This window comes from Apium graveolens, chromosome 11 (assembly GCF_009905375.1).
Source record: "Apium graveolens cultivar Ventura chromosome 11, ASM990537v1, whole genome shotgun sequence".
Classification (NCBI taxonomy): domain Eukaryota; kingdom Viridiplantae; phylum Streptophyta; class Magnoliopsida; order Apiales; family Apiaceae; genus Apium; species Apium graveolens.
In genome coordinates, this window is record NC_133657.1 from 147,960,981 (window position 1) to 147,988,425 (window position 27,445).

General features: G+C 35.0%; 1 protein-coding gene, 1 long non-coding RNA gene and 1 pseudogene across 2 annotated transcripts; all 3 read right to left on the bottom strand.

Moving 5' to 3' along the window:
- LOC141696708 (uncharacterized) lies at positions 1 to 27,227 on the bottom strand. The gene is made up of 3 exons (XR_012564472.1): positions 26,946 to 27,227; positions 17,674 to 17,841; positions 1 to 363 (listed from the first exon to the last, which is right to left on the bottom strand). It is a non-coding gene; the product is annotated as an uncharacterized LOC141696708 (long non-coding RNA).
- On the bottom strand, positions 18,055 to 19,518 carry LOC141697483 (uncharacterized). The gene is made up of 2 exons (XM_074501888.1): positions 18,184 to 19,518; positions 18,055 to 18,129 (listed from the first exon to the last, which is right to left on the bottom strand). Exons 1-2 carry the CDS (start codon positions 19,306 to 19,308, stop codon positions 18,055 to 18,057), a joined length of 1,200 nt encoding a protein of 399 aa, XP_074357989.1. The 5' UTR covers positions 19,309 to 19,518.
- LOC141697985 (1-deoxy-D-xylulose 5-phosphate reductoisomerase, chloroplastic-like) lies at positions 22,835 to 24,076 on the bottom strand (annotated as a pseudogene).
- Positions 27,228 to 27,445: the final 218 nt, after the last annotated feature.

The window sequence follows — 27,445 nt, forward strand, 5'->3', positions numbered from 1 at the left end:
TCCAAACTCGATTTAAGTTGTGATATATTAAAGTTATATAAAATGAACCCTGTTACAAGTTTTATAGGCATTACAAGTCCGCAATCAGAAGCCCAAATGAAATACAACTGGAGAAACAAAGATAGCAAAATTTGATTTCACTTGAATACTCTAAAAGATATCATCACTTTCGTGGATGTCACGATTGCATTAAGCGCATGCAACAAGCCTTTAAACCCCTAGGCAGCCCTAGTTGGGACGAGTTGTGTCTCGTGAGGGTTTGTAGTAGATATACCCACAAAATCGCGTCCTTTGTCTAATCTCCGATTCTCTCTTCTTGAGCTCTAAACAAAAATGTGATCCTTCGAGAAAATCAACACTAACCTGAAACAACTCAAAAACACATTAAAATAATACTTGATAAGTGGCACATTATATCGCTTATCAAATGAACCGAATACATAACAATTGTATGCATGAAGAAGAATTGAGACAAGTGCTTTAAACTTAATCTAAACATTATTTGGAATGTTACAATTATATGCAAGAATGGTAGATAAACCATGCACCAAACTGGATCCAAATTGCTCAAAGCTTATGGTTTCATGTCACTCTTAGTCTAGTTAGCATCATTAATTAACGCCTAGAATACAATGTATAACATGACAATTTCCACTCCTATAAAATGTGGTACTTCCTGAAACAGAGTGAATATTTTACATCCCACTAAAAGGTGCTTTGGTATATATAGCCCAAAAGGGAGGTCAGAATTAGGTGGTTGCATCCTGGTTGGAGATAGGGGAGATGGAGGGGAAAGCACATTGCATCTTTCAGGAGAACATGATGAGACTTGCTATAGGAGATGAATCCACATGCTATTACTTTTTAATTGGGATAGTTCGTGATGTGATTTCATAACCAGTGGTGCTTCACTCCCTTGCTCATGTGGTCGAGAGACGTATTCAAAGATTGCACGGTAGTCTTATACTTGTTTCCAGTATTCTCTTTGTGTATATCCATCGTTGGTGTTACTAGGTTGAGCTACTGCACTGTTATAAGTTGTAGGGGTATTGTTATGCCTTGTTGGCTATAATCATTATATTATTTTAGGCGAATGACCTTTCCCAAAATAATAAATAATAAAATCACTATGATAGTAGAAGCTTATTTCTTATGAACTTAATATCTAACATTCATATATCATTTAAGGGAAGCTACAATATCAAGGAGAAATGCACCAAGGTGTCAAATAAAGATATCCAACAAACAGATTTCTGGAGTCCGGAGCGTTCCCCATCACCTCGGTGATGCATGCACAACAGATGTACATCTCATTCAAAAAGGTACGGACAATGTAACACTTAGTTGGCTTTTCAGAAAAATATCTCATAAGCACGTCTTAGAACCTAAATTTTTCTACAATTTGAGATTTTTCATAAGGATTTGGATATTAATCTACTGTTGAACCTGTTGGTGTTTGGACTAATAAAAGAAAGAGAGAAAATATAGAGAAGTAGTGAATAAAATGAGATACATACTTCTGTTTTATTTCTGATAACCAACGTGTGGTTTTATACACTAGAAAATACTAAAACTCCTAAAAAATAGAACTTATCTTATCTACTAATTATTTGAAAAACACCTAACAAACTAATCAACAAAATTTCAAGAAAACAATTCAAATAATTTTGAATTATTCTCAACACTCCCTCATTATTCAAAATTCAAAATTCTAAAATTAATTCGATGATGTTGTACTTCCCACCATCATCATTGTTGTTGGAGCCCTTCTCTCCACAGTTTCATTTGGGAGCCCTTCTCTCCACAGTTTCATGTTGATGCACTTCTCACCAACGTACACATTGGAGCACTTCTCTCCAATATCAAAATAGTTCTTCATCAAATACTTGTGTCTTATTATTGACACTTTCTTCCGTCTTGACTCTACAATACTTTTGCACATGTCCAAACCTCTTGCATTTAAAGCATTTAGGCCTTTCCTTGTTCCAACAATCTTTTTCTTCATGCCCATTCTTCTTACAATGACCACATTGAGTAAATTTTATTTTTTGCTTTTGAGTTTTTGCCAATAAAGCTCCTTCAACCGCATTTTCAGTTTCTTTGTTTCTCATCGCTCTTCTTTGTTCTTGAGCTTGCAGAGAATTAATTAGTTCGGATAAAGATAGTTCACTTATATCTTTTGAATCTTCAAGAGATGAAAGTTTTGACTCAAACCTTTCGGGCAAACTCACAAACAGCTTCTCTACAATTTTGCTATCAGGTACATCTTCTCCCATCAGCCGCATTTTGTTAATAACACCCATCAAATTATCATAATAATCTTGTATAGTGTCTTTTTCTTTCATGGCTAATGTCTCAAAATCCCTTTTGAGATTTAAAACTTGCATCCTCTTTATTCTTGCGTTGCCTTCATACAATTCTTTTAGCTTATCCCAAGCCTCTTTTCCTGTTTCACAAGTCATAATTCTTGTGAAAATCGATTCTGACACGGCCGTATGAATAATTGATAAAGCTCTTGGACCCTTACTTGACTCATTTTCGTGAAGCTTGATTTGATTTAGAGTAGGATTGTCGGTAAGAGGTTGTATCTCCCTCTCACTTTCCATCCATGTCCATAAACCCAAACCTTTTAAATGAGTTTTCATCTTAACAGCCCATACTTGATAATTTTCACCATTAAAAAATGGAGGAGAAAGATTTGGTGTTTGATTTGAAGACATGGCTATGTTATATCACAGACCCTTAAGATCAATAAGGCTCATGATACCACTGTTGGTGTTTGGACTAATAAAAGAAAGAGAGAAAATATAGAGAAGTAGTGAATAAAATGAGATACATACTTCTATTTTATTTCTGATAACCAACGTGTGGTTTTATACACTAGAAAATACTAAAACTCCTAAAAAATAGAACTTATCTTATCTACTAATTATTTGAAAAACACCTAACAAACTAATCAACAAAATTTCAAGAAAACAATTCAAATAATTTTGAATTATTCTCAACAGAACCTAACATTCTCATAACACCACCTATAACATGTATGCAACTAATTATGTCAATGATTGGTGACCAAAATGGTTGACACATGCAGGCTGAAAGATTTTATGGCGTTATTAAAAGACTGACAGATTTTTTTTATAAAAGTACGCTTAAAAATTAAGCTCGTTAATGATAAGTGGCACATAATATCGGTTATCAAGTGGATATGAACAAAATAAACAACCGAATACAAAATAATTGTATAAACGAAGAAGAATTTAAGCAGGTGCTTCAAACTTAATTTAAAAAAATAATATTGTTACAATTATATGCAAGAATAGTGAACAAACTATGCACCAAACTGGTTCCAAAATACTCAAAGCTTATGGTTTCATGTCATTGTTAGTCTAGTATCATTAACGCATAGCATACATAACATGACAATATCCACTGCTATAAAATGTTATACTCTCTGAAAAAGAGTTAACATTTTATAAAAATATTTTTCCCACTAGATAATGATAGGGTATAAAAGACCCTGCTAGGATTCAACTCGGATCTAAAGGATATCAGGCTCGATCGATGGACCGAGACCCCCCTCTCCCAGAACAATCAAATGAAGAGACCAGGCCCGGGCCCATCCCATGACCCGGATAAATTTTAATATTATTAATATCTGGCTAGTTTTGTTAATTATTAATTACTAGTTATGTGTGTGAGTTGTTTACAATAATTATCATGTTATATTGTGCTAGTTTGTTAATATGTAAAAATATTTGTAAAATAAAATCTATTTTTACAAGATTTAGTTTATTGAGATTTATTAAAATTGACAAAATATGTATTTGTAGGACTAATGATATGCATAGTATTTTATTTTACAGGAGATATGTAGTCAAAATATTTTGTTAAATAAGTTAAGTAATTAACAGTTGGTTGTTTGTTTATCTAAAATTATAAATTGTTTACATTTGTTAATCTTATTATATTTTCCTCATAACATATTTGTTACTTTTTTTTTACCAATATGTTATTAATTAATAATTTAAATTTTGTAAGTACTGTTGTAGTACTAACATGTGAGAGGTGGATTTGATAAATATTGTCGGTATGTGTTGATAGATAGAGAGCATGCTATATTTATTTTTATCATTTTCTTAAATTGTTTTTACAATTTAATGTGTTATATTAATGTATAATTTAAGTTTGTCTACTTTTATAAAGTCATATATTTAAAGTTTTCTACATTACTTTTATAAATTAATAAAATATCTTTTATATTTTGTAAACCAGCTTGTATATTATTCAGATTATTTGTTAGTTATATGTTTATACTACTCTAGCATGAGATGGTGATAATCAGTATTAGTTGTGGTAGCTGTATAAAATATTATAATTTTGTTAGCTTACTTTTTAGTGGGTTTTAGAGTTTGGCGTTTATAAATTATATTTGTGTTGATATTATAGATTGGTTTGGAGGTTGATTTGGAGCTAAGTAGTGATTTAATAATTTAGACTCATTCCAGGTACGAGTATCTTTCATTCTCTCTTCATTTAAAATATATTTTCTTCCCCTGTACTTATTGTCCCATCATATTTATCTTATCAAATTTTATTTTGTTGTGTATATGTACACTTGTTAATTTTTGCTCAGCCATCTTTGATCCATGTTGTTGCTTAACCACTTTTGATCTATGTTGCCTATCAGTATAATTGATTTGTCACATGCAACTTTTATTTTCAATATTATTGGAAACACTTTGTAACCATTTGTTATGGGCTCTTAAACTTATTATCTGTGTGGGTAAATCACAGACGAGACACATGGAGTTTTTGCAGTCTTTGGTGCTCTCGGCACTAACTCGTATCAGTGCTGTGAGTATACGAGCATGTCTCTGGGGTATGAGGCATGATTAAGATCATGATCATTTTGTTTGTTTGGGAAATGTTTTATACATTTCATTTTATCCTTCTTGTGGAAAACCGGAGAAGGAACTGTTTGCACTGTGCTTTGCTTGGTGTTTACTAGCGAGCAGAGGTTTTATAAGATGCCCTTATTAGTACCCACCTTACTTGTTCTCAGCCATTTCTTTGATTTTGTTTGGATTAGTTGGTTCCTTGCTTCTAAATAATTACTGTCATATTACTCATCTTCTTGGCTAATTATTAAAATCAAATATATTCTTTTGCTTTACCTTTTAATGATATATTCGTACTGGGCATTTGGCTCACTCGTATTTATTTCTTTCCACAGGTAGTCGGGGGTAAAGCGGGGGTGTGATGAGTGCTGCCCAGATTTTAGCTTGTTATCTAGTTGAAAATAAAGTCAAGGACATGTTTTATTCCATATTATTTTGGATCTTGTTAGAGAACTTTATGTTGAAGATTTTGAACTTTTATTAGTTTAATAAATTATGTTTAGCTTGTTTTTCTTTCATTAATAAATAAGACTTAGCTTGTGTAGCATCTACTTGTTTAAGTGGGGTGTTACAACGTTAGTATCAGAGCTTAGGTTATAGTTTCTGTAGACTATCCTTTAGGATTTGACCTGTGAGTTTTGGGTTGACTCCATACGGGTAGATTTAAGATTTTGGATATGATTTTGTGATATATGTGTTTGTGCACTCATAAAATTTTGTGCAGGATGGCAAGAGGTAGTAGTAGTCGAAATACTGGGGGGAATGATAATCAGCAAATTGTTATGGATAGGAGTACTTTTATGGAGATGTTGCGGGAAGTTCAACGTGGACAAAATCCCACTGCTAACGGGCAAGATCGAGATGGTCAAACTATGTTTGATCGTTTTATGAAGCAAAGACCCAATTGTTTTAAGGAGGCCAAGACTCCCATGGATGCTGAAGCTTGGATAGATTACATGGAGAAAATTTTCAGGGTCTTGGAGTGTTCAGAGGTGGAAAAGGCTCGATTTGCTACTTATCGTCTTGAGGGGGATGCTCATACTTGGTGGAAGTCTGTGGTAGCGTCGCATGCACCTGGCTATGAAAATACTCTTACTTGGCAGGTATTCAAAACTCAGTTTGACCAGAGGTATTTTCCAGCCAGCATACGTGAGGAATATGTAAGGGAGTATCAGAGTATTACTCAGAGAGATGATGAGTCGGTGGCAGACTTTCAAGTCAGATTTCAGAGGTTAGCTGGTTATGCAAGATCTGTGGCTGGGTCAGAAGCGGATAAAATCATGAAGTTTAAGTGGGCATTGAAGAATTCCATCCGCAACCATATCATCTCTAACCGCTATACATCTATGGACACCTTGGTTGACAGTGCCAGAGATCAAGAGCTTCATCAGGCTGACTTTCTCAAGAAACGAGACATGCAAAATCAGAAAAGAAAAAGAGAAGATGACTTTTCCGAGCGTCGACATGGATTTCAGAAAAATGGTGGTTCTTCAGGTGGATTCAAACCAAATGATCAGAGGTATAATACTCGGAATTTTCAGCAAAAGAATGGAAATCAAGGAAATGAGCAAAAGAGGTCTTTCAACCAAACTGGAAATAAGGAAGCATCTAAGTGTGAGCATTGTGGAAAGATGCATGGAGGAAGCACTTGCTATTGGGCTACTAGAGCATGCTTCAATTGTGGAAAGAAGGGTCACACTATTCGAGAATGTCAGATGCCACCAAAGAAGCCTTGGGATCGTAAGGATCAGGGAGAGAAAAGCAACCAGAAGACTTCCGGTCGTGTGTTTTCCATCACTGCAAAAGATGCTGCAAGTACTCCAGGTACCATTTCAGAATCACTTTCTGTCGGTAATGGAAATGCTATAGTCTTATTTGATACTGGAGCTACACATTCATTTGTCTCTACATCTTATGTTAAACACTTAGACATTGCATCCACTGCACTTATATCGGATTTTTCTGTTGGCACTCCTATGGGTGTAACTATACTTGTAAATTCTCAGTATCTTGATTGTGTAGTTAGAGTAGACGATAGAGAATTACTTGTAGATCTCTTACCTATTCAGATGAGGGACTTTGATATTATACTGGGGATGGATTGGCTGGAGCGACACAAAGCTACAATTGATTGTCCAGGAAAAAGAATAATTTTTGGCGACTCCAATTCGCCCGAGTTCGTGTTTCAGGGTTCTAAGCCTAGTGGTTGTGGAAAATTCATTTCGGCCATCAAGGCTAAGAAGATGATTGCTCATGGATGTGAAGGATTTTTGGCTCATGTGATTGACACGTCCAAAGTGCAGCCAGACTTAGAAGATGTTCTTGTTGTTCGTGAGTTTTCAGATGTATTTCCCGACGATTTGGAGGGTCTTCCTCCAGAAAGAGAGGTGGAATTTTCTATCGATTTGTTACCAGATGCACAACCTATTTCTAAGGCACCTTATAGAATGGCTCCGTTAGAGCTACAAGAGCTGAAAGAACAGCTGGAGGAGTTACTTGATAAGGGTTTTATTAGACCCAGTGTTTCACCTTGGGGAGCACCAGTTCTATTTGTGAAGAAGGATGGTTCGATGAGACTCTGTATTGATTATCGAGAGTTGAACCGAATCACAGTGAAGAATAGATATCCATTATCGAGGATCGATGACTTATTTGATCAGCTTCAAGGAGCAAAATACTTTTCAAAAATTGATCTACGGTCAGGTTACCATCAACTAAGAGTGAAGGCAAGTGATATTCCGAAGACAGCATTCAGGACTCGTTACGGACACTACGAGTTTCTTGTTATGTCTTTTGGATTGACAAATGCACCTGCAGTTTTCATGGACCTAATGAACAGGGTATTCAAGGATTTTCTGGACAAGTTTGTGATTCTGTTTATTGATGATATATTGGTGTATTCAAAGTCAAGGGAGGAACATGAAGAGCATCTTCGAATTGTGTTGGAAACACTACAGAATAACAAATTGTATGCAAAATACAAGAAGTGTGAATTTTGGCTTGATCAAGTTGCATTTTTGGGACATATTGTATCAGCAGATGGAATCAAGGTGGATCCAGCCAAGGTTGAGGCTATTACCAATTGGCCAAGACCTAGCACTGCGACGGAAGTGAGGAGTTTCTTGGGACTCGCGGGCTACTATCGCCGATTTGTAGAAGGCTTTTCGACAATTGCGATGCCATTGACACAGTTGACTCGAAAAAGCAACAAGTTCATATGGACCGATGAGTGTGAGACTAGTTTTCAAGAATTAAAGAAGAGACTTGTGACATCACCAGTATTGACACTACCATCAGGATTGGGAGGCTATGTGATTTATAGCGATGCTTCGAAGAAGGGACTTGGTTGTGTATTGATGCAACATGGAAATGTGATTGCCTACGCTTCAAGACAATTAAAGCCTCACGAGGTGAATTATCCGACACATGACTTTGAGCTTGCAGCCGTCATTTTTGCATTGAAGATATGGAGACACTATTTGTATGGTGATAAGTGTGAGATCTTTACTGACCACAAGAGTTTGAAGTACATATTCACGCAGAAGGAGCTTAATATGAGGCAAAGACGATGGATTGAATTATTAAAAGACTATGGTGTGAGCATTCAGTATCATCCAGGCAAGGCTAATAAGGTTGCAGATGCTTTAAGCAGGAAAGATTTTAGAAATTTGGCCGCTTTGGTGACGCAACAACAACCTCTTCAACGTGAGATTGAGAAATTTGGTTTGGAGTTTTATCATCAGAATACAGTTGGTATGGTAGTAAGTTTGCATGTCGAGCCTAGTCTCTTATCACTAGGATTAAGGCAGCTCAGGATGGAGATGGAGAATTGTGGTCTTTTGTCCAGAATATTGATCCTGAAAAGCAACCAGGATTTCATTTTGATGATCATGGCATTCTATGGATGTATAATCGTCTATGTGTGCCTGCTAACAAGGAACTCAGGGAGGAATTGATGGAAGAGGCTCATAGATCACCATTTTCTATTCATCCAGGTGAGACAAAGATGTATCGAGATTTAAAGGAACACTTTTGGTGGAGCGGCATGAAACGAGATATTGCCGATTTTGTTTCGAAGTGTTTGACTTGTCAACAGGTGAAGATTGAGCACCAGAGGCCAAGTGGCTTATTACAATCATTGGAGTTACCTACTTGGAAGTGGGAGAATATTTGCATGGATTTTGTCATAGAACTGCCTAAGACTTTTAAGAAACATGATGCGATATGGGTGATTGTAGACAGACTCACTAAATCTGCTCACTTTTTGGCAATCCGTGAGAACATGAACTTGGAGAGCTTAGCGCTATTATACAGGAATGAGATTGTTAGACTACACGGGATTCCAGTTTCGATTGTGTCCGACAGAGATCCCAGATTCACTTCAAGATTTTGGAAAGGATTTCAAAAGGCATGGGGCACCAAGTTGAACTATAGCACAGCTTTTTATCCACAGTCGGATGGGCAGTCAGAAAGGACAATTCAGACCTTGGAGGACATGTTGCGAGCATGTGCATTAGAGTGGTATGGAAATTGGGATGACTATTTGCCTTTGGTTGAATTTGCTTATAATAACAGTTGACAGAGCAACATTGGTATGGCTCCTTTTGAGGCACTATATGGGCGCAAGTGTAAAACACCTATTTGTTGGAATGAAGTAGGAGATAAGCTTTTAGAAGGTCCCGATCTAGTCCAAGTCACTACAGATAAGGTAGCAGTTGCTCGAGAAAGACTTGAACAAGCTCGATCTAGACAGAAGAGTTATGCTGATAAGGGTAGACGAGAATATGAATTTAAAGCAGGAGACAAGGTCTTCCTTAAGGTATCTCCTCAGAGAGGCATTCAGCGATTTGGTCAGAAGGGTAAGCTAAGTCCGAGGTATATAGGACCTTTTGAGATTCTTGAGATGGTTGGAACTGTGGCATATAGAGTTGCTTTACCGCCACAATTGCCATGGGTGCACAATGTGTTTCATGCATCGGTTATGAGGAAGTATGTATATCATCCTAATCATGTTGTTTAGTATCCCTTAGATGCATTTCATGAAGATTTGTCTTGTGAAGAAGAAGCTGAAGCTATATTGGCGAGGGAGGAGAGAGTGTTGCGCAAGAACACGATCCCTTTTGTTAAAGTTTTATGGAAAAATCATGATGTTCGGGAAGCTACTTGGGAAACCGAGGATTCAGTTCGCGCAAGATATCCGTACCTCTTCGAATCAGGTACTTCACGAGAATTTCGAGGACGAAATTATTTTAAGGAGGGAAGAATATAATACCCCATATTTTATTTGGTACATTGTTGGTGCAATAACTTAGTAAATATTTATTAATTGATTTTAGAATTCAAAATTATGGATAATGTTTTATGTAGATAATAGGCTGTTAAAAATTTGAATTTTGTAAGCTATCTTTTAGTTGTTTAAAATTTGAATATGAGTCAAACCAGGTGATAAGAGTTTCATAGTTTGTTGGGCTACTTATAAACAGAGTCACCCTGTTAGTGTTTTCACACAAAAACTCATCTTAGAGCGACAGATAACAAAATGGAAAATGAGTAGTATTATATAACTTATGAATGAGATAGAAGAGTTGGTGCATAAGAAAGGAAGCTTTGGATCTACATGTGCAAGAAGGTCAGAGAAGAGCTAACTGGAGTGTCACTGTTAAAATATTGGGTGATTAAAGATTATAAGAGAAGGAGAAATAGATTTTTGGGTTATTAAAGATCAAGAGGAGGAGAAAGATAGCTAGGTTAAGGTCGGCCAAAAACTTTCAAAATTTTCAGAGAAGTGTACATCTTGAGGAGGTTTATTTAAAATTTGATTATGTAATTTAAGATGATTATTATTTATATTGTATACTAATATTAATCATTTTATTTTCAGGTTTATAACTATTTGTACACATTTTTTTACATACTTATATCAGGCTCTAAATTCAGGTAAGTATTATCAAATTATTATATTATTTGTTTATGTGTTTATATATTGTGTTAGGTTACTGTTTAATGCATGTTTAATTGATTAATGGTTATTTGTACTAGCTACAAGATGTTTAATTAGTAGTAATCTAATTAGTCATGTTCCCTGTTGTTTTTGTTTATAATCTGTATGTCATTAGGTTGGTTTAATAAATTATATGATTCTCAGGTTTTTACATTTTATTAACCGAATGATATGATAAATTCTAATATTATTAATATCTGGCTAGTTTTGTTAATTATTAATTACTAGTTATGTGTGTGAGTTGTTTACAATAATTATCATGTTATATTGTGCTAGTTTGTTAATATGTAAAAATATTTGTAAAATAAAATTTATTTTTACAAGATTTAGTTTATTGAGATTTATTAAAATTGACAAAATATGTATTTGTAGGACTAATGATATGCATAGTATTTTATTTTACAGGAGATATGTAGTCAAAATATTTTGTTAAATAAGTTAAGTAATTAACAGTTGGTTGTTTGTTTATCTAAAATTATAAATTGTTTACATTTGTTAATCTTATTATATTTTCCTCATAACATATTTGTTACTTTTTTTTTACCAATATGTTATTAATTAATAATTTAAATTTTGTAAGTACTGTTGTAGTACTAACGTGTGAGAGGTGGATTTGATAAATATTGTCGGTATGTGTTGATAGACAAAGAGCATGCTATATTTATTTTTATCATTTTCTTAAATTGTTTTTACAATTTAATGTGTTATATTAATGTATAATTTAAGTTTGTCTACTTTTATAAAGTCATATATTTAAAGTTTTCTACATTACTTTTATAAATTAATAAAATATCTTTTATATTTTGTAAACCAGCTTGTATATTATTCAGATTATTTGTTAGTTATATGTTTATACTACTCTAGCATGAGATGGTGATAATCAGTATTAGTTGTGGTAGCTGTATAAAATATTATAATTTTGTTAGCTTACTTTTTAGTGGGTTTTAGAGTTTGGCGTTTATAAATTATATTTGTGTTGATATTATAGATTGGTTTGGAGGTTGATTTGGAGCTAAGTAGTGATTTAATAATTTAGACTCATTCCAGGTACGAGTATCTTTCATTCTCTCTTCATTTAAAATATATTTTCTTCCCCTGTACTTATTGTCCCATCATATTTATCTTATCAAATTTTATTTTGTTAAGTGTATATGTACACTTGTTAATTTTTGCTCAGCCATCTTTGATCCATGTTGTTGCTTAACCACTTTTGATCTATGTTGCCTATCAGTATAATTGATTTGTCACATGCAACTTTTATTTTCAATATTATTGGAAACACTTTGTAACCATTTGTTATGGGCTCTTAAACTTATTATCTGTGTGGGTAAATCACAGACGAGACACATGGAGTTTTTGCAGTCTTTGGTGCTCTCGGCACTAACTCGTATCAGTGCTGTGAATATACGAGCATGTCTCTGGGGTATGATGCATGATTAAGATCATGATCATTTTGTTTGTTTGGGAAATGTTTTATACATTTCATTTTATCCTTCTTGTGGAAAACCGGAGAAGGAACTGTTTGCACTGTGCTTTGCTTGGTGTTTACTAGCGAGCAGAGGTTTTATAAGATGCCCTTATTAGTACTCACCTTACTTGTTCTCAGCCATTTCTTTGATTTTGTTTGGATTAGTTGGTTCCTTGCTTCTAAATAATTACTGTCATATTACTCATCTTCTTGGCTAATTATTAAAATCAAATATATTCTTTTGCTTTACCTTTTAATGATATATTCGTACTGGGCATTTGGCTCACTCGTATTTATTTCTTTCCACATGTAGTCGGGGGTAAAGCGGGGGTGTGATGAGTGCTGCCCAGATTTTAGCTTGTTATCTAGTTGAAAATAAAGTCAAGGACATATTTTATTCCATATTATTTTGGATCTTGTTAGAGAACTTTATGTTGAAGATTTTGAACTTTTATTAGTTTAATAAATTATGTTTAGCTTGTTTTTCTTTCATTAATAAATAAGACTTAGCTTGTGTAGCATCTACTTGTTTAAGTGGGGTGTTACAAGAAATCTTTCTAAGGCATCAACCATCCTACCTTAATCCGGATTGGTACCCACTACACCAGATCCGGATTGGGGGGCAACCAGGAGCATAATTTTCTCTGAAGCAACTATTCTACCTCAATCCGGATTGGTATCCATTACACCATATCCGGATTGGGGGGCAACCAGGAGCGCAAATTTTTCTACCAAGGCGACTATGTGTAATTCTACTCTACTCCCTCATCCAGAAAATCTGCATAAGGGAGTGGGGTGGCACGAAGTACTCTTGTGCACCTACGTCACTCGGCTCGCGCGCAACCCCGCCCCGTTATGTTATGGAAGAATTGAGCTTATTGCTGGGGGGCAAATGATAGGGTATAAGAGACCCGGCTAGGATTCAACTCGGATCTAAAGGATACCAGGCTCGATCGATGGACCGAGACCCCCCTCTCCCAGAACAATCAAATGGAGAGACCAGGCCCGGGCCCATCCCATGACCCGGATCCGGATCCAACAGGGAGTCCGGACCTAATGCCCACCCGGATCCGGATCTGGACTCAGACCGCCATGAGCGGGGTCCCATCAAACACATGCACACCCTACAACCCGCCAAGGAGGGGTACGTGGGCACGTGACTATGACAACTATCAACAACCGACACTCCAGACAAGCACGGCGCGTGTCAGAGGCCGTTAGGACACTCTGGAGGTGGTCCTCCCCTGGACACGTGTAAGCAATCCGCCCAAGCTAGGCGTCCTCCGCTCCCAAGATCCAACGACCCAGGTTTAGAGGTAACTACCCCTAAACCCTACCTTGGGGCTATATATACCCCCAAGACTGAAGGGTTTAGGGGTTGGAAAATATTTTTACTCTTACACTCACACACTCTCTCACACTCAAAATCACACAGCAGCCATCACATATAAACACATACAAAGCAGCCTCTAAATTACATAAACATATATACCCTCATCTTCTCCAAGGCTTGTTCTTATTCTCACACCGGAGGCGCCGTGGGAGCCAAACCCCCCTTCCGGTGTTGTTTTGCAGGTGCCCAACCAGCAGCTACACCTCATCCACGCATAGAAGGTCCAGGAACGCCGTCGGACGGAGCCGCCCGCTCACCGGAGTTATCAGATAGTGCTTTAGTATATAGCCCAAAAAGGCGGTTTATATTTAGGTGGTTGCATCCTGGAGATCAGGGAGATGGAGGGGGAAGCACATTGCGTCTTTCAGGAAAGAAACATGATGATATTGGCTATAGGAGATGAATCCTCATACCACTACTTTTTTGGGATAGTCCGTGATGTGATTTCAGATACAGTCGTGCTTCTCTCCCTTGCTCATGTGGTCATGCTGTGTATTCAAAGGATTGCATGGTAGCCTTATACTTGTTTTCAGTATTCTCTAGTTGGTAACCCGTGCGAAACATGGGTCCGAAATTGAAAATGATATCAAGTTATTATTTGCATAAAACTAAACCTCATAATTCGTATCAAATACAGATCGAAATATAATAAATAAATGCTATTAAATTATGTATTAAAAAAATTGAAGTTAAGTGTAATTCCGAAATTCCACTGTATAGTTCTACTTATGCACCAAGTTATTTACTAACATAAATCTAACATGTTAACTTTTATTAATACGATTATTTAAAAGTAAATCGACGATTGGATGTACACTAACAAATAAAAAATGAAGTGAAACAAACTTTACAGAGAGTGGAAGTTAATTTGTGGTAGTTGAGATTTAATTACATAAAATTTTTAAAAATAGTAGTACTAAAAGTTGGTACTAAAAATAGTAGTACTAAAAGCTTTAAAAAAATATGATTTCGCTTATTAGTATAGATAGTTGATAACCAGTGCAAAACACGGGCCCAAGATTAAAAACTATAAATTAGTATTTCTAGAGGGTTGAATTTATAATCCGTGCAAAGCACGAATTGAAACTAATATATTAATATCAAATATTAAATTGGGACTTGCAAAGAATAGTTATGTGGTTAAAGGGAATCGAATCACTTATGAAATTTCCCAGTATAATTCTAATTCTTCTGCATTGTTTTACTTAATATAGAAATCTAACATATTCGTTTTGTTTATATGAAACGAATTGTATCTTTATCTTATTAATCAAATATATTTTATTTTAGATAATTTAATATTAATTAATAGTATTTGATATTTATCTTATAATTAGCTTTTTCAATATAGTTTATTTAATATTACTTAATTGATAAAAATTATTTTTCAAATTAAAAGTAAATAGATGTTATTATACTTAATTTAATATTACTTAATATGATCTAAATACAACCCATAAATTTGTTACTGTTAAAAAAAGTTTTTTAACTTAAAAGTAAATAAACGATGTGATGAACAGTAACAAATACAATTGTTAAATCAATAATTTTCAGTTTAAAAAGTTGATGTCACTAAAATCATTCACTATTAGTTAATTATTTTTAAAATAATATTATCCAAATTAAAAATAAATAAAGTTTACAGAGAATAATATTCAGTTCGTTTAAATAGTTTATTTAGTGGTTAGTAGTTTTTCAAATTAAAAGTAAATATATGTTATTTTACTTAATTTAACATAACTTAATAAAAATTTAATATAATTCATAAATTCACTTAAAAAATATTTTTTAATTTATAAAAGTAAATAGACGATGGATGGATACTAACTAATAAAAAATAAAGTTTATAATAAAGTTCATAGAGAATAGAAGTTAACTTATGTAAGGTGAGTACCGAAATTTGGTACTTTGGTATTTTCAGTACCAAATTATACATGTTTCGCTTATTAATAAGGAGTATAGAAATAAAGTTTACAGATAATAAAAGTCAATTTGTGTTAGTAGTTTACCTAGTAGTTAGTAATTTTTCAAATTAAAAGTAAATATATGTTATTTTACTTAATTTAATTTAACGTAACTTGATAAATTTTAATATAATTCATAAATTTGCTTAAAAAATATTTTTTATCTTATAAAAGTAAATAGACAATTGGATGGACACTAACTAATAGAAAACAAAGTATATAGAAAATAAAAGTCAATTTGTGTTGAAAACAAAGCTTATAGAAAATAGTTTACCTTTGTTCACGTGGTTTGCAGGGTGAGCCCGTGGGGTTTACCCAGTGCGCACCCGAAAGGTAGCGGCTTCGGATTCCCTATGATTAAAAAAAAGAAAAAAAACTTATAGAGAATATTAGTCAACTTATGTAAGATGAGTACCAAAATTTGGTACTTTGGTACTTTTACTACCAAATTATACATGGTTTCGCTTATTAATAAAGAGTATAGATGTAGTAGGTGTTATTTGGTTTAGTTAGTGCACTATTATGAGATTGTTAGTTATGATCATTATCTAATTTTATGCAAATGACCTTTCCCAAAATAATAAATAATGAATTTACTATGATATTTCTTTGGAACTCGGTATCTAACAATTTTATACCATTTAAGGGAAGCTACAACATCAAGGAGAGACGCAAGGTGGAGGGGTTTTTTTGGGTGCGAAGCAGTGTCAATCAAAAATACCCAACAAACATATCTTCAGAGTCCACACACAGAGTGAGGTAAACCATGGTATTCCTTCAGTGATGCATGCACAACAGATATACAACTCATTCAAAAGGGCATGGACAACGTAACTCTTAATTGGGTTTTCAAAACAACATCTAGTAAGCACGTCTTAGAACCTGAAATTTTCTACAATTTGAGATTTGTCATAAGGAATTAGATGATAATCTATTCTTAAACCAACATTCTTATAACACCACCTATAACATGCATGCAACTAATTATGTCAATTTTTGGTGACCAAAATGGCTGAAACATGCAGGCTGAAAGATTTGATGGCGTCACACATGTGGATTATTATTCTCAGTGTTGAATGTTGCTTGCGAAATCCTAAAATGTTGATTGTGGCTCCAAATCTTCCCTTGCTTCAAATTATTTCTCATCATTAATTTGTTTCCAACTATGGTGACGAAATGACATCCTTAGAAAGGTTGTTTGGTTCCGAAGAGAACTCAAAAAAATAATGATCAATCACCTCACAATAAAACGCACCTGCTAGGTTGCTAGTACTTGTGTGTGTAGGAGACCTCTCAAAAGATTGACCTAGATTTTTTTTATATAAAAGTACTTTCCTCAATGACCTTGCAAATGAATTACTCCCATTAATCGTCTATATTATCTTCAACCAAATGACCAATTGTTTAATTTGGATAACATCTTTTGAAAAAAACCATCTGACTATCACCCACTTTTATGAAGCAACCATGGGGACTACAATAATATGCAAACATCTTGATCCTATGTAAAATTGTTAGATCCTGCAACCAAACTATTAACTTGACAAGGTAATCTGCAACAGACTAATATCCTTGCACAAGCTTCGTAAACTGAATGAAGAACATTATTCTTATTGTGCAATCCTAAATTAGCACAATGGATTATATCTGGATCAGTTCTGAATCTAAAGCTCCTAGTATTGATAAGGCTTGCAAAGAACTTTTAGTCCAACAAATTAGAATATTTTGCAATACAATAGCAGTGCCTTCTCCTAATATTTATGAATCAGGCATGTAACCAAATCTTAATATTTGCAACCCTTCGTGACAAGGAAAACAATAAATTTCCAGAAATATTTTCTGACTTTTAATAGATGCTACAAGTATTGTCTTTAGCTATACTGTAATGTAATAGCAGGACACCAAAAAATTTAATTTTGTGCTAAGAGAACACATTCTATGCATACCTGTTGTATTGTTTAGACAGTGGTGGCTCTTGGATTACCATCAAGTAGATACTTTCTAAGGGTAGTTGACAGGCTAGATTCTTTATATCCTTGTGGTAATCTCACATACTTCAAGTCGTGAAATGGAGAAGGGATGTATTTGAAATAGTCGAAAAGTGTAGAAAGTGCCTAAAAACAATGTAACAAAAAATATTAAAATAGAGCATATTTGAAAGAATTCGCAATTTGTAACTAATTTTCAGCATAATATAAATAACGATAACAGGTCACAATATAAATAACGATAACAGGTCACTTGCGCATCAGTTCTTGCAAGAACATTTTTTTTGCTGGAAGCCAGTTCACTTAGGAAACCAAAAAGAAACGATATATAACTACTTCTTACATAATAGAATATACAAATAAAACCAATTGTCCAACAGATAATGGTGTTAACGTCATATTTTCATATATTTCCTAGGAAACAAGAAACATTGATCATAATATCACAAAAGATAAATATACAGTTACCTCAATGGTGGCGGAGTCAAGAGTAAGGATCTTCGAACGACCCAATCCACCAAACATATTTATCATGCGATGGTAAAAAAATAACTTGAAAGGCATAAGCACATTCATGAACCCATTTGTATCCCATAATTTTACACTTACACTCTCCAACTCCTCAACATTCAATGTGACCGGTAATATACCAACACAATAAAGACCCTGGAGTTTCGGTGTCGTAACCACAACCTCACTATCAAAAGTAATGGGGGTGCTCACGATGGTACTGACTTTAAGGTTTACCAATTGAGGACAAGATATAAAGCAATCCTTCGTAATCGTATCTGTGAAATTTAATGTCAGATCCCTTAGATTCACAAATGCAGAGAAGAAGTCACTCTTATTCTCTGGAAATAATACATCATTCAGTTCAATATTTAACAACGCCGGTAAATCCCAAACCGTCTCTGGCAATTTGCACCTTCTCATAGTAAGAGTTGTTAGAGCAGGCAAACTGAAAGAGGACAATGATTCCGGAAGCTCAACACGATCAAGACACAGAGTTGTCAAAAGAGGCAAGTACATCAAACTTAATTTGGGTAACTTGTAATTTGACATATGAGGCGGGCATATCAAATAAAGAGTTGTCAATACAGGTAAATCCCATAAGCAATCAGATTCCGACGATTCGCTAAAATCAAGAGGCACACTTAATTTAAGTTTTTCAATGGAACTCGAATTAAATGTGGACAATTTAAATGGACTATAACGATGAATATATAAATCAATGTCTAGTTCTTGAACATTGTGCTCATTTAGGCAGTTTATTAACTTTTTCACAAAACTTGGAGGGAAGGGATAAACAGCAAAGATCTTGAAAGAGAAGATACGGGTTTGTTGGCTTCGTTTCAAGAAAAAATTGTCCATAAACTTAATAATTGAATGATGTGTATATGGAAAAAGTTGGTCAGACAATTCTAAAGTAAGAAAAGGAAGAGTAGACCAGATATGCTTCCATCTTTTCGAGAGAACGCTTGTTTGGACTGCCTGGCGAGTGCCTAGAAACGATAGAACCAGATGAATTACCTCGTCGGGCAAGCTGCTAAGCCTGTCTTCTTTTTCCTCATCCTGGCTTCCGAGCTTGTTCATTTTTGTCAAATCAAATGACTAAGGATCTGAGGTTTAGGGCTTTTGTTGGACTGCAAATTGTAATGGTAGATGATCTATATGGCGAGGGTTCGTACGCTTGTTGATGTGCAACAGCTTACCCAAGGAGGGCTATTTCATATCAATTTCATACCGCGTTGTACTTTTAAAGTATCATAGATATCATAGATACTAAATCAAAATTCTTTTATATATTTTTCTTTTCTAATTAAGATATACTAATAATAATATCAGTGCGATACAGTGAATACTTTTAGTGTTTGTTTTAATATAAATTTTATTTTTACTGTTTTGTTTTTCATTTTTAATAGTTTTCTCATGTGTTTTAATTAGAATTTGATTTATTTTTAATCTGGTTTGTTAATAATTAAATCCGTTAGAATATGATTTTCAAATTATGTACATAACACCCCCAATACCAATACTTTTGACCTTAGATTTAGGTCATCACAATTTACTAGCCATCTCAAATAAAAGACAAAATTTCGCACATATCGACCATACTATAATCCTACCTCAAACTCCTTACTTCAAATCGAGACTTCACTAAGTGATTTCATCAAATAGAGGCGAGTTAAATGCAAATTTAGTAGAACATTGGCGTCCATTATTAGAGGTTACATGCTTAAGACTAAGGAGCTTTGAGGTAATTTTAGTGAGGAAATTAACAAGGCTGATGTAAGTATTGAAGAAGGCCCAAGAGTGTCGGTCGGCGAAAATGCGTAAGTTGCGATGGATGTGTAGTCGTACAATGTTGGATCACATACCAAATGACACACTTAGACGAGCATTAGGCGTTGAGTCTATAAGCAAGGTCGATTACATTTGTATGGAAATGTTCGGAGACAACGTGCATCAGCGCCGGTTAGAGGGGTTTAAGACGTATTGGTGAAGGGAAACCGTGTAGAACGTGGATTGATCAATTAAGTTTGGACACACAGACCTTAAATCTCACATGTGCCATGACATTAGATAGGATTGCTTGGAGACAACGCATTAACGTGGATGAGTTTTGTCTACTGACAACGACTTAGGTGGTAGAGTTTCTTTTATATATATTCTCAGTATATTTGTTTCAGTGTTTAGGTGTGTGCATACGTAGTGTGTGTGTTTATTGATTTATATGCCTATTAACGTGTGCGTATGTTTGTATGTATATAGATCACTGAGTACATTAACCTTTTCTCGTAGGTACTTCCTATTTGAATAAAATCATGGGATTAGTTTTGTAAACTCCACTTTCCATATTATGTTTTTTCAAAGTTGGTGAATTGGGTTCCATGATGCTATGATGCTATGAGAAGTGTCCGACATGGATATGTGTCGAAGTATCGGAAGCGTCAACATTTTGAAAAACAAACAGGTTTTTAGCCTAAAATAGGTGTCCAGGTCCGAGTGTCCGTGTCCATGTCTAAATGTCGAGTGTCCGACACGGGTACTCGAAGATAAAACGAAGAGCCCGAGTAACATAGCCATGATGTGTTAGTTTTTGTCATATCGCTACTTTTCACTTTTTAGATATCGCACATATTTACATTTATCACACATATTTTTGTCATTTACTACAAGTAGTATTGGGCCTATATATAATTATGTTAGTGTTTCTTCTTCTTCTTCTTTACTTTTCATCATCTTTTCTACAAATATCACCTACAAAAACTCTACGAGGTCGAAAGAAACAAAGATCGATTCCATCTTAACACAAATTATTTGTCTTCTTATCGGTCACTCCTTTTAGTGGTTTGGGTCACAACCCCCAACACTTAGGGTCTTTTTTGTTCCTCATTCGGAGACGAACAATTTGGATCTCCGTATGTTGATAAGTCCCACGTTCCTTATTTAACAAGCATACTACTAGTCGTCAATAAGTATAAAATAAGGAATAGAGAGACTTAAGTAATACCTACATCATGGATTCAATAATTGCATCTCAATACTAACCCAGGAAGGTGACATGATCCTCAACACGTAAATGCATATTCTTTGTATAATGAGAAATGATGAGATACCACACATGAAATTTAGTATTTATACTTATTGAGAAAATGAGGAATACTTGAAAGTCCAACCTTTAAATTTCTCTAAACAATTAAAGATAAAAAAAAATTGAATCCTTACATATTTATCCTCCTCGATAGTGAAAAACACTAAGACATGAAGTTCCAACTTTGTATGTCTCGAAATTTAAAGAGAAATACTAACTGAATAAAAATGAACTCTATTAATTTAAATATTAATTTTAAATACCTGATGCATAGACAACACCAAATGGTTATAACTCAATTTCCATATCAAATTTCCTTTAAACAAACTAGAAATACATTTGTAGACAGTTGAGTTCAACATTTTGCGAAAATTCACTACAAATGATTGACTTAGTAGCTACCCCTTGTTTCACGCAAGGTAAATGGTCCCTCAACCATATAACAACATTTTTATCAATAAAACACAGGTCCCCGAGCTCCAACCTATAATAGCCACAGGGGTCAATAAAATACTCCACTGCTCAATCAATTTTTTTAAACGTCAACTAAGTAATATAAATAACAAACAAAATAATTCCCTAGGATCATGACACAAAGCTCCAAAATCATACCAAAATTTCCGGAAGATCATGTTGTCAAAAAATTACTTCAAGATAAATTCGAGCACAATCATATAACATGTGAAAATATAGTGCAGGTGTACATTTTAATAGTACATGAAGTGTCACTGATTTGAAGGTCGGTAATCAATTTGGAATCAGATACATATAAGATAGTTGCCTCATATACTTTTGGTAATTAAAGAAAGAAATGAGATAGAAAACTTGTTCGAAAATGGATATATTACTTACACCAAACCAAATAACAACTATCTCCTCAAGCAATTAAAAGTAACTTGCTTCAAGCAGCCCCAAAAATGCTTTAGTTTGTTAAAGTTTAAATCCACTTCGAGATTCAAATTCATAACTATATCCAGATCAGTTTCCTTTTTTCTTTTAATTTTTTGTTGCTAAAATCAGTTTCTGTTAATAGACAAGAAAGAAATAATTAAAAATATATAACCAACAAAGTTTTATTTGTTCAGTCTTAATGAGCATATATATACATATATGTATATTTAAATTATCACTAATCTGAAATGAGCAAAGGGAAATTAATCAAGACTTAAGGTATATATCCATCCTCACCGGCATATAGGAAGTGAAATCAGGACACTTTCCTTGCAAGTAATCTAGTGCGATTTACAAAGTTTATCAGTAAATTGGATTGCCTCTTCCTCAGCATTATTCCCCCATTCAGAAAGATCCGATCAATATTTTAGAGAGAAGTACAAACGGCTAAGCTGCGATTGAAAATCACTGAACCTAATTTGAACGACCCCATCAAAATTCCAACCACTCATGTGTCCCTAATAAGGAGTAAGAAGGGGAGTATAGTCTTTAACTAACCTTCTATATATATGTATTAAGGATGTAGTTGTGTAACCTAATTGAGAAGAAACAATGTAGCCATTTTTGGTGAAAGCTATGTAAATATATAATTATCATTTCTTTGTTCATCTCTTTGTCAAGCTATGTAAATATATAATTATCATTTCTTTGTTCATCTCTTTGTCTTCAATTACTTGTTTTTGGTTCTCAAATTTACAAAGTTATCATGGTATGAGAGACTCCCATTCTGGCCTGAATTTTATAACATCTAACATGTTTGAGTAAACCCTAATTCTTAAATCTGTACTTATATTCTGTCATTACATCCCAATCCAAAAATATGGGGTGTTTGCTTCCCAAAACCAAGATTCTCATTTCTTCTAAATCTTCTTGGATGTCAATTTGTTATACCTATATTTGTATACTCCACTCATCATCAAAGTAAAGCCCCACAACCCATCTTGAAGCTCACTGAATCTAACAAATGTGGAGGTATTGACTTGGTTCTTAACAAACATAAGCACGGCCTTTTCTCGAAAAAGCATTAGTTGTTACTCATGCTTTAGTTCTTTATGGGGGAGTTGTGTTTTTAGGATGATAATGATGCAGTCAAGGTGTTTGATACATAGCCTAAACTAATGATTCTTCAATTTGCAAGTCCCTGAAAGCTCCACTTGAGGTGTTCAATATTATGCGCCTAAGTGCACCCTCTGATAATCCTTGAATACACTGAAATATTGCAGAATGCTCTGAATCGGCAGGAAGAATCTTTACTTTATGCTTATGCGCAAGAGGAAGGACAAAGGGACCTCCAGCAATTAGAGTATCTTTATTAGCCAAGGCAATGTCTTTTCCGGCTTCTATAGCAGCTACTGTTGGCTTTAAACCAGCACAACCAACTATTCATGTAACCGCAGTTACACAGTCAGGATGATGGGCAACCTCAGTGACGCCCTGTTCCCCAGCAACTATCTCAGGCTTATAGTCTGCATCCTCCGAGGCATCCTCAAGTTCATTAACCAACTACTCATTTCTAACAGCAACTAACTGAGGTCTGAATCTCTTGACCTGATCAGCAAGAAGGGTCACATTTGAACCAGCAGCAAGTGCTACAACTCTGAATTTGTCTGGATTTTTAGCAACTATGTCAAGTGTCTGAGTTCCAATAGAGCCTGTTGATCTAACAATCGAGATAGGCTTTGGGCCATCCCAAGTCTTGCGACCAGGATCGACAATAGCCGTCCCTGGCCGGGCTGGAGGAGGCGTTTGCGCTGCTGAGCACTGAATTCTCTTCCCAAATGTCACCCCAAAATCCTTCCTTTTATACTGAATATAAAAGCCCGATGAGAAGGGTGATGGAGAAGATTAGTTTGTTCCTATTGTCATAAGGCCAGGGCACATTCGCTTTGACCCTCTGGAAGAAGGAGAAGTTTTCCAACAAAATCAAGCATCTGTGGCAACACTGCAGTGGAATGGAATTACCAGCAAGAGAAAAGCGCAGAAATGGGGTACAAATAATGTGAGTAAAAGGGACGATGAGATTGTATTGTATCTATCTCTATATCTATATATTCATGTGCCTCAATCCTCTGCTCTCATATGCATCTGGAAACACTTATGAAGTTTGTGTTTCTAAGGGTGGTCGTTTTCCACCGTATTCAAACCAAGGGAAACCTCCAAGAAGTGTAAGCAAGGGTCCCAAAATTTAATCCTTTGTGGGATGTATCGCAAAAAGACATGTTGTGATGTAAACCAGACACACCCTGCTTTTATGGCCACTAGAAAATTGGCGTCAACAGGGAAGACAAATGCAGATTGCTTGCTGTTGTGGGAATTTTTGGAGTGTTCTATCTGTGATCCACAAGTTGGTGTACAATCTGTACCTCCACTTATATGTGCATCTTTATGTGATAGAGTGTACGATGCCTGCGCTAATGCATGCTAAGATTCAGGCCCTAGCACCTTGTGGAGTGAACGACTTTATCTGTGGTAGAACCTCTGAATGGATATCTAACGGTACCGAGCTCTATCATGCTGACATGAATGAGCACCCAAACTTTGATCATGATCAGCCTAAGATGTCTCTCATTTGAAAATTTAAGCCATGAGCTCACTCCAGATTGTGAAGTTAGTAAAACTACAGTGGAGTGAGTTAGTACTTGAGCTAATTAAAAGCTGAGAGTTCATTTCTGAAATGTCCAGATTGAACAAATACTCGAGCCAATTCTACAGCTTAGCCTGTATCGTCAAGTTGCGGAAATTAAATAGCTCTTGCATAACCAAGTTACTATAATTGTGCCTCGAATCTCCATTCAAATTCCGGCACCATATTCTGTTGAGGTAGGCAAGAGCCCTTGAAAAACCTCTGAAATCAGTTGTAAATGGTTGACAATTTCGGCACCATATTCTGTTCAGGCAGGTCAGAGCCCTTGTAAAACCTCTTGAAAGCAGTTGTAAATGGATGACAAGGAAGAAGAGAGATTGTGATTTGGCCAAAAGAGCCGGGACATGTGAAAGTGTGAAACAAGTCCTCAAATGGCAAGAAAAACCACGATATGAATGTGTTTAAAGCTGTCCTCAAAAGACTAGTAAAAGTCAGGACAAAAGTTTAAACCAAACCTTTAATGGCAGGAAATGGAGCACTTGTCAGGACATGAGTATATGCAGTACACTCCAACTGTTTTTCGAAGACAAGTAGTAGTTTATTTTTTTTAATCTTCAAGCCAAGAGTTTCACTTTGTTCTCACTCATTGGCTTGAGGGGGAGTAGTACGGAGTAACGAGGGTAGTATAGTCTTTAACTAACCTTCTATATATTTATATATGCATTAAGGATGTAGTTGTGTAACCATTGTTGTTGAGTCGCTCGACTAGTCGTCGACTAGTCGAGTAGTCGTTTTTGGCAGGGCGACTTGAACTGTCGACTTGTGCTTTGTGTGTGTTTCGAGTGACTGGTTATCGACTTGTCGACTGGGTCGACTAGTCGGGTCGATTAGAAGACCCAGTCGACCGACTGGTTCAAAAATTCAGAAAAGGCCCAAGCCCAGTTATAGAAGGGGTTGTTAAATAACCTAAAAACAAAATCTCAGTCCCGCTTTTTACCTAATCCAGCCACTCTACAGCGCCCAGTAGTGATTTCAAGTCTCAAAACCCCAGATAATCTTCAATTCTTCTTTTCCCTCTCATATATACAGTTTTACACACAGACACTTATATATATATATATACACAAAAACATGTATATATACACTTACAAACATGTAACACACACCCACAGACACAGTAGCTCAAAGCATGTATAAATAATTATATATACAAACACTTACATAATACACAGTACACACACTTATTGTTCCAACTTATTTATGCACTTACATTTGATTTTTTAATTATATTCTAACTTGGCTGTTAAATTCTTGTGGCAGATGGAGAATGAAAATCAAACTAACGAAGCAGCCTATGACTCGTTTGAAGACCCTAAACTTCCGAAGAAGTGTTTAAGATCTCCTATGTATATAAGACAAAAAGGAAAAAATGGGTTGTTCGAAGTTAGAACACACATATATAATATTTATATATATCTCTATATTTATATATTTATAGTTTAATACATTGCCGACTAGTGTCGACTAGTCTACGAATAGTCTACAACTAGTCTCGACTAGTCACGACTCGACTTGTCGGGCACCCTGGTCGACTCGACTCGACTCACCGACGCGACAACCATGTGTGTAACCTAACTGAAAAGAAACAATGTAGCCTTATTTGGTGAAAGCTATGTAAATATATTATCATTTCTCTTAAATGCTTGTTAGTATCAACATAAGAATATGTCAACCCTCCTTACGAATCAGTCACTTGATATCCGATTACCACAGCACCAATTAGTTTTCCAATTAACTTCTCTCTCGGCATCATTACTTTTTGAATTTAGAGAAAAGTTAAATGTCTCCAGTCTGATGCACATGTTCCGAGCCCTAATAGCCAAAACACTAATTGTCTAAGAGTATTAAGTGGAGTAGTATACGTTGTTACAGAATACAAAACATACTGTAGGCAATATGTATTCCCTGAAGTAATATGTATGTATCTCTAGCTAATTAACAAGCATCTCTGGCATAAGTAAACATCTTATTCATTTAAGACACCCAGCTGTTGAATCAATATATATATATATAAAAGGAAAATAATGACAAGTGACTGACCTCGAGAATCGAGGATTGAATTATTGGATCCTGTTCTTGGCTTTAGAGTAGCAGATTAGGTTTTTTCCCTTGGCTTATTCTCTCCCCGTTCTTTCGACCCCTCTGTTTTTGTTCAAACAAAATATAGTCTCGTATCGTATGAGTCATGTACCGCCTCTATTCTCTTCGACCATAGTAAATATTCAGCCTTGGCATATATTTCTACAAGATCTTGCTCCCACTTAAAATGGGAGCCCAGTTTGAAAGATGAGGAAAGTATGTGCATCTCCGACGCCAGCTAAATTGTCCCTCAAAATTCAAAATATAAGACCATGGTTTTTAAAAAAATTTATTTAACCTCTTAACTCGAGATAAAATAAAAATACAACCCTATATGCAAGTCAAAAAGCCTCTTAACTCAACCAATACTCAAATATAATATAGAAAAAATTAATTCTTAGTAAATTAAGACATGGATAGGAGTAACTTCAAGAGACTATCAAGTTTTTCTCTACAAATAT

Excerpts from the sequence above, each read along its gene's own strand:
- LOC141697483 (XM_074501888.1), bottom strand. The coding sequence starts at position 19,308 with ATGAACAAGCTCGGAAGCCAGGATGAGGAAAAAGAAGACAGGCTTAGC. Across the intron at positions 18,130-18,183 it reads TTGACTCCGCCACCATTGAG|GAAATATATGAAAATATGAC; the intron begins GTAACTGTATAT and ends CTTGTTTCCTAG.